Genomic DNA, 13,497 nt, shown 5'->3' with positions numbered 1-13,497 from the left:
GTTTTTGCCCAACTTTAATAGGATCCTCCCTGGGATTTTAAAATGCATAACACACTACCATAACATCCACACATCATTGCTGTCAGGCACAAAATCTACATCTTTGAAATCACTGCTTTTCAGGAAATCCAGAAAATGCTATCTTGTTTGAATGACCAAATACTGCATCGTTGAATTTGGTATTTTACTGCCTTTTGCTATTTTATACCGTTGCACACCAAAGTCAACACAATTAAAGAATCATGCTCAATCTCTAACATGCTATATGTTGTGTTGTCAATTTTTTAAAATGGTGGGTCACAGAGCTGTCCACACAGACCCCGCCACAACCTATTTTCACTAGTTATTGTCTAAAAAAAAAATAAAAGCATCGACCTTCAATCATAAGGTGACAATGCTGCAGGGCTCCCGTAGGGTGAGTGAAAATGTGGAGTTTTATGACATTTCTCAGATTGTTGAGTGTTTGAGAGGGTTAATAGATTTGTTCTTAAGCTATTGTCAACATTTTAAATTGGCTTATAATCAGAGCTGGGCACTTAACCCTTTTTTGCCGGTCCGGCCTCGAACCCCCCGTCCCCCCCGCCCTTATTCATAAAAATGATCAACCCCCGCCGCCCCGCCCCCTCCGACCCATTAAAAAAAGCGTCCGTGATTGACGCCGCTGCGGGAGAGATGCTAACGGCAGAGGTTTATTTAAACATCATTAGCTGGCTGATTTACTATTCAAACCCGCTGTGGACACGCTTCAAACATGCTTCAAACGTGCCACTAGTACTTCATCAACTGCGTGTGCTTACTTCTGTACTGTACTGCCCAGCTCTGCTTATAATGCGTAAAAATGTTTGAGCTAAGGACAAACCAATAATATTGATTTGTGAGACAAAATGTAATAGTCCAAATTCAGAGAAACGGCGTATATGCCCGACAGCAACAATATACTGTACGGGAACAAGGGTTGGGCTGTATGGCCTTGAAATTTTTTTTGTTCACATAAAAATGGGATTTGCTTCATTACTCCTGATAGCAAACGAGCTTGGGATGTTTTACTTTTCAGCAATGTTTTTTTTATGTTGTATCAATTTTCCCAGAAATGGTACAAATCAATATATTTGCTTTAGTCATAATGTGAAATGAAGTTGGCAAAACTCACTTTTTACATTACTTGCATTCCTTTTGTCAAAAATGTACAATAATAAATGAACAATTGACCACATCTAAGATAAGCTGCACAGATCAAATTGTATGACTGCACACCCTCCAGCTTGCTCATAGTCTTTTCTCATGTAGGATTGTCCAGGTAAGGCAAGACAACCTCAGCAAATATCTGCAGCTTGGAAGCACACACATTTCCTACATGTCAATAAATCACTTCTTTTGCAATGCTTAATGGTCACCAGGTCTTGCGCACGACTGCCCTTGCGATTGCCTTCCACTGGGCTCCTTTCTCGTCATTCAGAACACAATGTGATAATGACTCCGTTCAGTCTTTGTATTGCCAGGAATTGAATTCCTCGCTTTTTGAAAAATTGTCCCCAGAGTGGTCATAAAACACAAACTCATGATGGAACAGGAACACGTGACTGTATTACACAAAGCCAAGAAGTTGTGTGTCTGCCTAATGATCAAAGTCGTATCCTCAGTAGGTCAAAAATGAAGCTTTTATGCTTTATGTGACATACATACGACCACCCGTCACTTCATTGGGTACACCTGTCGCATCTAAAACACCCAGTATAAGGAGCTGTAACAACTTTATTTTACAGTATTTACAGTACAAGTCAAAAGTTTAGACACACTTTGTCATTGAATAGCATGGCAAAGAAATTTTGATGGTGAATAAACAAGTTTCTACACTGTATTGTTTTGCAAAAATCTGAGACGTCTTTACATATTTACACATAGTACACATTACACATAGTACACAGCTGATTTACAAGATACTGCAATTCATGCTCCTTAGTAGAAATCTTAGTGGAGTGTGGGTGCAAAGGACGTTTTCCAGGGCCAGACCCCCACGACTGTGGCAGATGGTCTTGTTAGCACCTTAAGTCGCGAGAGACACATCACACGAGTTCATGCGTCACAAAGGTGTGAGTGTGTTAATTATGTTGACATTTGTGTGTATGCATTTTGTGACAAGTGTCTTATTTTAAAGCAGCACTCGGCAAGAAATCGACCTTAATAAAAAATTTCACAACTCTTTTGATGAAACATTGATTTACAAGTACAGTAGTTGAATGGGACTTCATGCCCTGAGGGGGTCTGTATCGTTTTTTACTGGCACAAAGCAACTTTGAGGAGGATGGGATCAACCCTGGCACACAAAAAAAAATTACAAATGTCCTGAATTGCATTACGGCATTCTCACTTCCACCCTATAAGGACGGCTCAGGATTTCACGACACTACGTGCTGGCAAGCATGGGAAATGTGGTTGATTTTTGTCAAAACACTACCGCTTTTGTCCACATGGCGCCGCCATAATCAACAAAAACTGACATGACACAGTGTTGCTTTAATTGGTGCCTTCAGCTTTTGACAAATTGCATTTTCCACCTTACCTGCACAATAGCAATCTTCAATGTCACCTCTCCGCCAAATGGCCTATATGGACAAAAGTAATGGGACACATCCTCAAATCAATTACTTACTTTACTGCAGATGTGGGAGTTATTTTTGGCGTATGGCATAATATTAATGTTAGACATTTTTACATTAACACCGCCGCATATTCTCTATTCAGCATTTTGTTATGTACCTTTTAGTGGATTTTTCTGGAACCTATCCTATTAGCTGAAAGACTAATAGCTGAAAGACTCAGCGGCATCTTGGTGCCAAGGAACTGCAATGGAGTAAATTGAGGAACTTAGTTTCGACAAAAGTAATGTTTTACCGCCACGTTGTGGCATCTTGGTGCCAAGGAACTACGATGAAGTAAGTTGAGGAGATACATTTAGCCAAAATTAGTACTTTACCGCCATCTTGTGAGATCTTGGTGCCAAAGAAGTCAAGTTGAGTCAAATTTATTTACAAAGCCCTTAATCACAGAAAAGTCTCAAAGGGCTTTACATGCCAACAGTTGACAAATATTAATGACATCCCCTGATCTTAACCTCAGGAGGGTAAGGAAAAACATCTGGGGAAAAATGAGAAACCTTGAGAAGGGGCCGCAGATGGAAGAATTCCTCTTCCAAGATGACCAGGCTGCAAAGAACTACAGTGAAGTAAGTTGAGGAGCTTCAGTTAGATAAAAATCTTGTTTTGCCACCATCTCGTCATATCTTGGTACCGAGGAGTTATGTTGGAATGAGAAGAGCTTCATTTACACAAAAGTAGTGTTTTGCTGCCATCTTGTGGCATCTTGGTGTCAAGGAACTATGATGAAGTTGAGGTATTTTGACAAAAATAGTTTGCCACCATATTATGCCTTCGGGTGCCATAATGAAGTGAGGATAGAAGCTTAACTTAGACAAAAGTAGTACTTTGCCACCATCTTGTGACAGGCATTTCTTTTTTCTTACTCACCTGGGAAGTCTGTTAGAGAGGGGGGCACTATTTGAGAAAATGTGGTTGTTCAATTGTAAGTTGGAAAGGAGCCCCAATCTCAAACATTTTCTCAGTCACAATCCGAGGACGAACTAATTCAAACCCCCCAGGGTATTTGCATTTAACAATATGAAAGTTGGCCGGTATGTCTATCGTGAGTAGACCCGCAAATAAAGTCCCAAGAAGACACAGCACGGCAGGCATTTTGCTTTGAAGCGGCCATTTTAGGGTTATTTAACAGGATTGTCTTCACTCTTCATGTCTATAAGTACAATGGCCTGCTGTCCCGATAAGTTGTTTTTTTTCTTTTTTTCTTTTTTATAAGAGATCTTGAAGGTATTGAGTTGATACCACCTTCTCAAGGAGCTATGAGTTATTAAGATGTCAGCCATCTTGTCTTCCCTGCAAAACAAGTCGCCAAGGACTGACGTGAAGAACGGCTCAGGCAAAAGTCCCCTACGGCCCCCGAAGACATCAGCGTCCGCGTCACACGTTGGTCTCCAGGCCCTGCAGACGGTCCATCCTCTGCATGTTGCGCTCGATGGTGGCCTGACACGTGATGGGCTCGGCGCATTCTGCCAGGAACCAGCCACGCTCGCCGTCACGTAGGCGCTCACCCTCGTACCAGCCTGACGCAAAGATACGAGAGAGAAACCTCAAGTTCAGTGGGCATCAAAGGATCAATATCTGTGCATTTGATTATTATTTTTTTTTATTACCTTTTTTTTTTTTTTTTTTTTTTTTTTCAAACACAGCATACCTTGCTTTCCATGTACAGTTTATCAAAGGCGGGGGGGGGGGGGGGTGATGTCTCATTGTATATCATATCAGACACACAAATGAAAATAGCTTCTTACCATCTTCTACCATCTGTGAGACAAGCACCACGTCAGCCACCTGCAGTGACAACTCATCCGGCTGCTTGGCCGTATACGTTCTGATCACCTCCACCTGCATGGCGTCTACAACAGCAACACACACTCCTTTTCACACCGCATTTAACCACCAGCGTTTTATTTAGTAGCCAGACGGGGGCGCAATTGTCTTACTGGTCCTGTCGTGACTCTTGTCTTTGTTGACATTGTGGCCCAGGGCGCTGATCCACCGAGCACGCTCATTCCTAAAAGCACACAAAAAGCACTTTGTATCCACTGGCAACTGGGCGGACCGACTTTTACCATGCTGTTATGTTTGTTTCATGGGTCAATGTTACTACTTGCATTGTTTAATCATGACAAAAAAGTCATTCAAATATTGTAAAAAATGTATTATAAAAAAAAAAAATCACCAGTAAGTCCCGTGGAAGAATTTTTATATTTATTAGTTTTGTTTATTTCGAAGTCCAAAAGATTCAAAGACAGGAATGCCATCATCACCCGGGCTCCGCATGTGTAAAAATGAAGTTTTAACTCATTCACTGTCTGACATTTTCAGACCCCTTTTTACCCTAATATTTTCTTCAAAATGTTTCAAACAATATAAATTCCTGGCATTTGCTGGAATGGCAAAAGACAAACTTGTCAATGGCAGTGAATGAGTTAAATACATGTCAAATATAAAAATTAAATAACGAATCGCAAATTACATATTTTAAATCATCTACATATTTTGCAATTGTGTTATGTAATTTTTTCCTAACTGCATGCCTACAAATGAATAAAAATATATTTATGTAAATTTTCTCAATCGATGTGTCGGACAAAAAAATGGCCATCTTTTTATTGCAAAACAGAGCACTATTTCATATTGCAGAAAATGCACAAAGCATAGATGAATCAAGATTCAGTTACTACACTGAAAAAAATGGTGTGCATTGTTTACTCAAGTTTATTTCTTCAAGTGGTTGCATGAAATATAATCATCTGAATCCAGACAATTTTTTAAGTAGACTATACATTGATTTAAATGTATCTCATCCAGATGATTTCATTTTGTGCAACCACCTGAAGAAATTTTTTTTTTTTTCAGTGGTTCGGTCGTAACATGTTAAAAAAAATGCCAAAATTAAATTAATTTCTTTCTTTCTTTTATTCAAAAGTAAAAATAAGTCTGTTTATGTGGAGGACTACAGAAATTGGAGAATATTTACTGCTGAGAGACGGAAATTCCAAGGATTTGGACAGTTTTAAATTAAACTGGCTCCAGAAATGATTATTGATTAATTTGATAATCGATTAGTTGTCAATCAATCATTTCAGATCCATCTGTAAGAAATAAATGAATATTAGTATTAAGTAACACAACTGCAAAGTACTGTAAAAGGGAAATAACAGAACTAAAAATGAAATCGCAAATTTAGAAAGATACTCAGGTGAATATAAATTGTTGACTCTATCTACATTCCGCCCGTGTATCTGTGACTTACTCACAAGAGAACATGATCAGTCCTTATTATAATAGTGCTGCATCTTATTTTCTAGGGTGTTTCTAATATTTTTGAAAATGTTACCAGGATGTACACACAATAATAAAATTGTTAAAGCAGAAGTCAACCCAAACATATTTTTTTCAAGAATATTTTCTATGCAAGCCCACTAGTTGAAACAAGGCATTCTGTTTATTACTACGTTTGTGGAATAAGAGTTTATCGATCCGTTTCTAGCCATCTCTGGCGGCGGCCATTTTGTCACTTCTGTCAACTGAAAATGACATCACAGTTGCTCAGGGCTCAGCTAACAGCCAATCACGGCTGACCTGTTTTCTGAAGCTGAGCCGTGATTGGTAGTTACCTGAGCCCTGAGTAGTTGTGATGTCATTTTCAGTCGACAGAAATGACACAATGAGATTGCTAAAAAGGGGTGGATTTTGCTGCTTAACTCATATTCCACAAACACAATATTAATCAGAATGCCGCATTTCAACTAGTGGGCCTGCTGGGAACATATTCTTGAAAAATATATGTTTGTGTTGATTTCCGCTTTAAATGAACACCTCTGCCAGTTATCCCCAAACTGAGTATTATCGTAATAAAAGCAGATTTTACATACGTTTTAAATGGCGCAGGTGTATCTAATAAAGTGTGCAGTGAGTGTGCATGTCGAGCATTGAGAGTTTCAACAGAATGGCCCTCACTGAGTGGATTTGAGCGGCTCAGCAGGTTTGGACACAACAGAGGTGTGCTGTCAGGTTGACAAGTTGAATAGAAGCAGCACAAAAGACAAAAGTCTCAGGAGGCCACAGAGAGACTTGAGCTTTTCCTCTGTCGTTCGTGTCTGAACCGTGGGAAGAAAACCCACGCACTCGCACGGGCTGGGTGGAGCCACGCAGGTCAGTTTCCACGTAACTTTATCTCTGGTTTTCACCTGTTACCACTGAGCTGGCGGTGAGGATCCCGAGAGTGAAGGCATTTAGAGGGATAAATGAGCGTGAGTGTTTTCTGGGGCTGACTCATAGAACATGAAGGAACATGCTGATGGAAGTAAAACTTGCAAGCCCTGTGAGTCAGCCAGGATTATTGGTTTTCAATTGTGCATTTGACCTTTTGATCCTATCTAGGACACGTTGTGTCTCACATTGCCCACTTGACTGGTCATAGGATGTCGTAGAAATTAGACTTGGGATGGCCGATCAGTGAGTTTAAATGAACCAGTCACAAGAGGCAGCAATATATCTCTAAAAGTGACTTCTTTATTGCCTGTACTTGTGTACTGTGTTTAACAATCTTTTTCATGCCCCAGGAAGGAAAGAGAAAAATTTGAGTGTGATTTCAGTTTAAATATGTGTATTGAACTTTCACAACATTTATCTTAGACTGAGATCGTCATAAATGCCCCTGTTAGTGTAGGTGACACAAAACTTGTGATCTTATGTCTCTAATGTGGCCATCTGTGTCGACTTTGTTTTAACATCATCGCTGTCCCCCCACCACTCAGGTTCTCATCACGAGATGGTGACTTTGTGACTCATTCACCATCAACTTCGAGCGCAACATCACCTCACATACAGGACATCCACGAAGAATCAACACAAGTGTCGTAAATGTGACTAGATGTAGATAAGCAGTAGGGAAAGACAGCTGCTTTTTTAATATCGTGATCGTGACACGTGCACATGTGCCATCAGGACACAGCTGAACAAATGTGTTGGGTCAGTGCATGCTGCAATGGTTATCTGCGGAATGCGCATACCCAAGGAGAATGTATGTGCGTGTGTTTGCATGCAGACAGGTGCTAGGCTGGTTAGGTGAAGGAGTGGCTAAAGGACGAGAGAATGTGATGCCTCATAAATCCACTGTCGCTGGATCTTCTAACACCGCAGCCTCTTTCCCGGCTAGATAAAGAGCGATGACAGTCTTCTTCGATCCTTCCTTCCTCCTTGCTGTTCCCTCCTATCAGCATGTTTGCCTAACCCTCAGAACAGTTCCACAACCCAAAGCAAGGGTGAAAACACGTTTTCCTTGGCTCGACAGAAACACGACTTGTCTCTCGGCGTTAAGCGAAACTCCCATGTCGGAGCACAGGGATGATTTCCCATCAGCAAGGCTTCTTCTTGATGTTTGAACCAAAGTGCTAAAATGAATCAAAAACTCCAAACTGGTGCAGGCCTCTGCCAAAGGCTGAACCGTTCTAAATAGTCGCTTTCTGAATATTTGTTTTTTTCTAAATATTTGTGTTTTGTGTATGGCAGTGATTCCCAACCAGTGTGCCGAGAAAGATCGTCAGATGTGCTCTGGGGCAGTGGCCCCCAACCTTATTTCTGCCACGGACCGGTTCATGCAAGTCTGTACCGTTCGCGGCCCGGCCCCGTAACTATTCACCGAGTGGGGCCAAATACGTTGATTGTACTCATTTTCTAGAGATATTAGCTATAGCGTTACACGACGGAGATGCTAGCTTGTTAACATTCGTGTGCACTTCAGGGACCACTCGGAAAACATAAACTCAAAGAATATTACAATGCATTTAGTATTTGCGTTGCGTGACGGAGACCGTCAGCGGCGGGGGGCGGGTGGGTGCCCGGGGGAGGGCGTGGGCACTTGGTACCGGTACCAGTCCGTGGCCCGGTGGTTGGGGACCCCTGCTCTAGGGGATTATTCAAATTCACCCAATTGGTCTGAAAATGATGTACTACAAATAATGTATTTTTGTTCATCCATCAAAATAGCAGGTACATATAGTGACTGGCTGAACAACCCACTACCACCAAAGATCATGTAATCATCAGAAAATGGTAGAGTTCCATTTAATTCCTTACACCAGAGATCAGCTTGCTAAGTAACATAAATAAGACAAGTTAAGATTGTTTTCCTACCAAGTGACAAAATGTTATGCTTAATGGCGATTAATAAACATCCACAGCCATGTTCTGCCCACACGCAATGATGAAAACTCAAACAATTCAGTGTCACCAATCTGTCTGTCTAGGCAAGGTAGCTTTTAGCTATCACATTTCACGCATAAGGCAACTCAATGTGCTTCACATTAGCAAAGACAACAACCACAAGCATTTACAAACACAACAGCTAACGAAATGCAGAAGCACAGCAGAGAAAGCAACAGTAGATTGCCTAAATTAGTAAAAGAACTTGTTCCATTTGTGTGCAGCATAACAGTTAAATGTAGCTTCACCATATTTGCTTTAAACTCTGGCCTCCACTAATTGAGCCATGTCTGGAGATCCCAGAGCTCCACTGGGTTCATATTCAATCAGCATTTCTTTAATGTATTCAGGACCCACGCCATTCAGTGACGTATAGACCGCAGCAGAATTTTAAAATCAATCCTAGTGTTTCAAACTGGGTCTCTAGGATAAGTCTACCTCTAGAAGACATGAGGTCAAAGTTGCTCTGAAATGGCCAAAATCGCAGGCTTTCTCTTCTTCTTGAGACTTTTTTGTTGATCCACTCATGATAGACTTGCCTACCAAAATACATGTTGCAAAGTGAAACCGTCTCCACGGGCTGAATTTTCAATTTTTAAGTATGGTCCTGTCACCTTATTTTAGAAACATAAAAAGCTTTTGTGCATGTAGTTCACCAGAAGAACCACTCAGTTCTTGTTTGTGACTGTTCACTGGCATAGAAGTACAGATGAATTTATATTGTCAATGAAACAGGTCCTTCCTTGGCTCGTGCTCCCTCGCAACAAGTGGAAAAATCACAAATGAAAAACATAATCTCCTAAGTGGAATCATATGGTCGTGAAAAACAAGAAGGGCGCAACGGTAGCGCACGACGCTTTCCTCCGATGCAGCCTGTTGCGCAAGTGCTACACTTGTGTGTTGGAGGTGCGCGCCTGACTAACAACTGTGTTATTTTGCTTCATGCTTTTGTGTGTCCGTCTCTGTACCAGCCTGGAGACTGCGAGTTATTCACTGACCGGAGAATGGGGGTCACGCTAACGTGTGCACGACACCAAAACAAAAGAGCACAGAGAGCGGACAACAATGGCGAATCCAATCCCCCCTACAATGGGGGACTCACGCTCAATGATTGTCACTCAGTCTCAACAGCAGTCCGTTAGGTTTTTTTTGTGCCAATGGTCGTTTTTATGGACAAATAAAAACAAATGTGGTTCTCCTCAATGAGTTGGTCCCATCTTGGAGTAATAGGAGACAATGACACCCAAAGTGTGTTCCGGTATTTCTGTCCAGTCCACTCTGTAATTTTGTTTTGGTTTGCGTCATTGCGGAAAATCCTGCATCCCAAAGATAGGATGTGGGAAATTGAAGCAAAGTTTTCTGTGCTTTTTTTTCCTTAATTTGTAAGGGTTTCTCATTTGTGCGATCGTGGCCATGTAATATGCAGGCTTGGTAAGTGAGAATCACCTGTAGCGATAAACGTGTCAAGTAGGACTGCCGATATTGTCTCTTTAATCCAACTTTCTTTTTCCTGGAAGTTTTTTTGCTATCTTTGGGTCTTATTTATTTATTTTAACATATCATCACGGGTGGCCCTGAATTTCAAAATGAGTTCTTTCTTGATGATCAATGAAATATTTTTTTTTTCGGTCTCGATGTGAGGCGTGGGACCAATGGTTGGGGACCACTGTATAAGACAATATATGACCACTGTGAGAGGCATTGCCCTCTCAGAGTCAGGTCCTGCTGTCAGGTGAGAAGAGCAGCCCACAAAAAAAAAAAAAAAAAAAATCACAGTAAAACACAGACACACCTTTTCTCAGAATGTGTGAAATGTCACATTGGCCTGTAGTTGTTTGGAGCTTTATCAAATATTCTGCCTTGAATTTTATACGGCAGTTGGATGCAAACACTGTTATGGCCGAGCAGTTGAGGCGATGGAGGAGAAATCCATTGGGGTCTCTCCGCAAAAGGTCAAATTCTGCTGACAGTGTTATGTTTTGGGGTGTTATGCGGACTTGAATACCGTTCATGTATACGGCAGAATGTAAACTGAATGTGCCGTTGAGGGATTATAATTAGTATAATAAAATAAAATACAAAATTAAAATGTATTACTTCCACAAGTGTACACACTGCATTCACCCTCTGAATTTATTTTGACCTTTTTTTTTTTTTAGAGTTAAAGCATGATAATATTACTTTCTGCATTCCATGTACAGTACAGTTAAACCTTTTGTGATGGCCATACCACCAATTCGATGAATCATGATGACACAATTACTTACTAATTACCAACCACAATAACAACCAATTAAATCTCTATTATAAAGCTGCTCTTAACTACAGGTGAATACATGTACTGTAATTTCCCTCAAGGAAACTTCTGGTAACACGCTTCTTAATTATGCAATAAGCAGTCCAGGTCACAAAACCATTCACACTAGTGCACAAATAGGAATAAAAAGTCTACACACCCCTGTTCAAATGGCACACTTTTTGTGATATGAAAGAATGAGACCAATATTAATCATTTCAAAACTTTTTCCACAAATAATGTGGCCTTTAACCTGTCAATGGAGATGTGTTCAGAATTAACCAATCACATTCAAACTCATGTTAATCTGTAATCAGCACACACCCGCCATAATCAAATTGACTCTAATTAACCTAAAATAAAGTTCAGATGCTTCAGCAGGCTTTTCTGGACTTTTTTTTTCCGCTTGCCTAGAAGAACCCTGAAGCAAATTCTGTGCCAACACTGACTGCTATTTCCATCTGTTCATAATTGCCTCAACCTCGTCTCAAGCCCCAGTTCCAGCTAAAGAAAAACACCCCAAAGCATGCTGTCACCGCCATGGATCACTGTCACTATGCTTACTTTTGGTGATTAGCTGTGTTATGTTTGCGCCAAAAATACCTATTGGAAATGTTCAACATTAGTTTCATCAGTACATAACAAAATCTCCCGAATACATGTGTGAAATGAACTTTTTGAAATTATATATCTTGGTTTCATTTTTTAAAAAAAGTATCTATATCACAAACATCTCACATTTGAACAGGAGTGTCAACTTTTTCTATCCACTGTATTTCTCTATCTACCAGCCATCCAAGCATTCAGCCCACCCCCAGAGCCACCGAACAACCTACCTACCTACTAAAAATCCAGCTATCCAAACACCTACCAATCCATCCATCCATCTATATCGCTCTACCCAGTTTTGTGTAGTTACTATGCCACAAGTGCCAGAGGGGACTCATAAAACATAGTCACAAATTAGCAATCAACCTACTTAGGTCTAAGGACCTCGATGATCTTCAATAGTTCATTCCAATTTAATTTGACTGACTAAATGGTGACCACTTCCATGTGTCATGTGGGGGTTTAGTCACTAACTCGGGAAGAATGGACATCGGAAGTGGAAGCTATTTTCTGACCAAAAACAAAAGATGGCACGGGATGATCAAGACGGGCTGAGGGGGGTGAACCGTGCGTGCATATGTGAATGGGGGTAGCGATCGTGGGAAATAGCCCGTTGGACAATGGGATGCTGCTATGCAACCACTGTAAGAATGGACACTTGCCAGAGTACTACAGTGCACACACACACTGTGACATCTCAGCCAAGGCCGCCAAACTCCAAGTCATCAAAGGATGAGGGAGTTTTCCATCACACCGCACAGTGCACGGAGCGGGCAGTAACCCCTCGTGTAGACATGGCCAACACTTGTCATGCTCATCACAATGCCCTCTCTTCTGTGGGCCCCACACAATTACTGTATAAGCACCTCTTCGGTCACTTTGTCAAATAGATAAAAGCCAACACCAGCAATCTAAGCTTCTCTGTATATATAAAAAGTATACTGTATACCCTTTTTCATAGACAAGAGACTCAACTCTCAAGCACAAACTGTGTCCCTGACTCATCATCAAAGTTAACTCATTCACTGCCATTGACAAATTTACATGTCTTTTCACAGGCCAGCCATTCAATCCCAGGATTTTATTTATATATATTTTTTCATTTCTTTTCAAACTTTAGGGTAAAAGAGAGTCTGAAAATGTCTGACAGTGAATGAGTTAAGATTGACTATATTATTAACATTGAGAACACTGACCGTTTTGAGCATCATTTAACACCTGGATGACAGGTATACATTTTAAATAAAATATTACTTATGTTTCGTCTACAGTTAATAAATGTTTTAAGATTGAATAAAATCAATCTCCATTATTTCAATGCCTGCATCTCAAACTGCTAGGCCAGACATTCAACAAAAATGTACTAAACTAAACACTTTTAGTAGGGAGTCCTACAAAATTCTCGTGAGAAATAGACTGCAGTGTGCGCACACCAAGTGCAACTGTTCATTCTCAAACGTGGGCTGGAACAAATAAACTGCGTATGAAGCCAAATATATGACAGATCCCCTTTGTTTATGTGTTCGTTATGTAATCCCTCCAAACAACCCCTCTTCACTCTATTTACTGTACAAAAGAGAGATGGAACCGGTGATTCGGGCAAAGTCTTTCCTAACGGAGATAAAACTGTAATGCAAATAAAAGTACTTCTTGGTCAGATGTATGCAGTAATGGAATGGTTTAAACAGTGTGTGCCTTTTAGCATATTTAAACCACTGGGTTGGAAGG

General features: G+C 40.6%; 1 protein-coding gene across 1 annotated transcript in view; it reads right to left on the bottom strand.

Moving 5' to 3' along the window:
- Nucleotides 1-1,187: 1,187 nt before the first annotated feature.
- LOC147145107 (rho guanine nucleotide exchange factor 26-like) overlaps nucleotides 1,188-13,497 on the bottom strand; it is a 34,028-nt gene continuing 21,718 nt past the window's right edge. The window contains exons 13-15 of the mRNA XM_086035331.1: nucleotides 4,595-4,665; nucleotides 4,403-4,507; nucleotides 1,188-4,174 (exon numbers count right to left, since the gene is read on the bottom strand). Of these exons, the coding sequence (XP_085891457.1) occupies nucleotides 4,032-4,174; nucleotides 4,403-4,507; nucleotides 4,595-4,665 (319 nt within the window). The 3' untranslated portion in view covers nucleotides 1,188-4,031. The remainder of the gene's footprint in view (nucleotides 4,175-4,402; nucleotides 4,508-4,594; nucleotides 4,666-13,497) is intronic.

The sequence above is a fragment of the Filicampus tigris genome, chromosome 7 (assembly GCF_054856515.1).
Source record: "Filicampus tigris isolate MCC_2025a chromosome 7, RoL_Ftig_1.0, whole genome shotgun sequence".
Classification (NCBI taxonomy): Eukaryota; Metazoa; Chordata; class Actinopteri; order Syngnathiformes; family Syngnathidae; genus Filicampus; species Filicampus tigris.
This window is presented reverse-complemented; position numbering and strand designations above follow the sequence as displayed.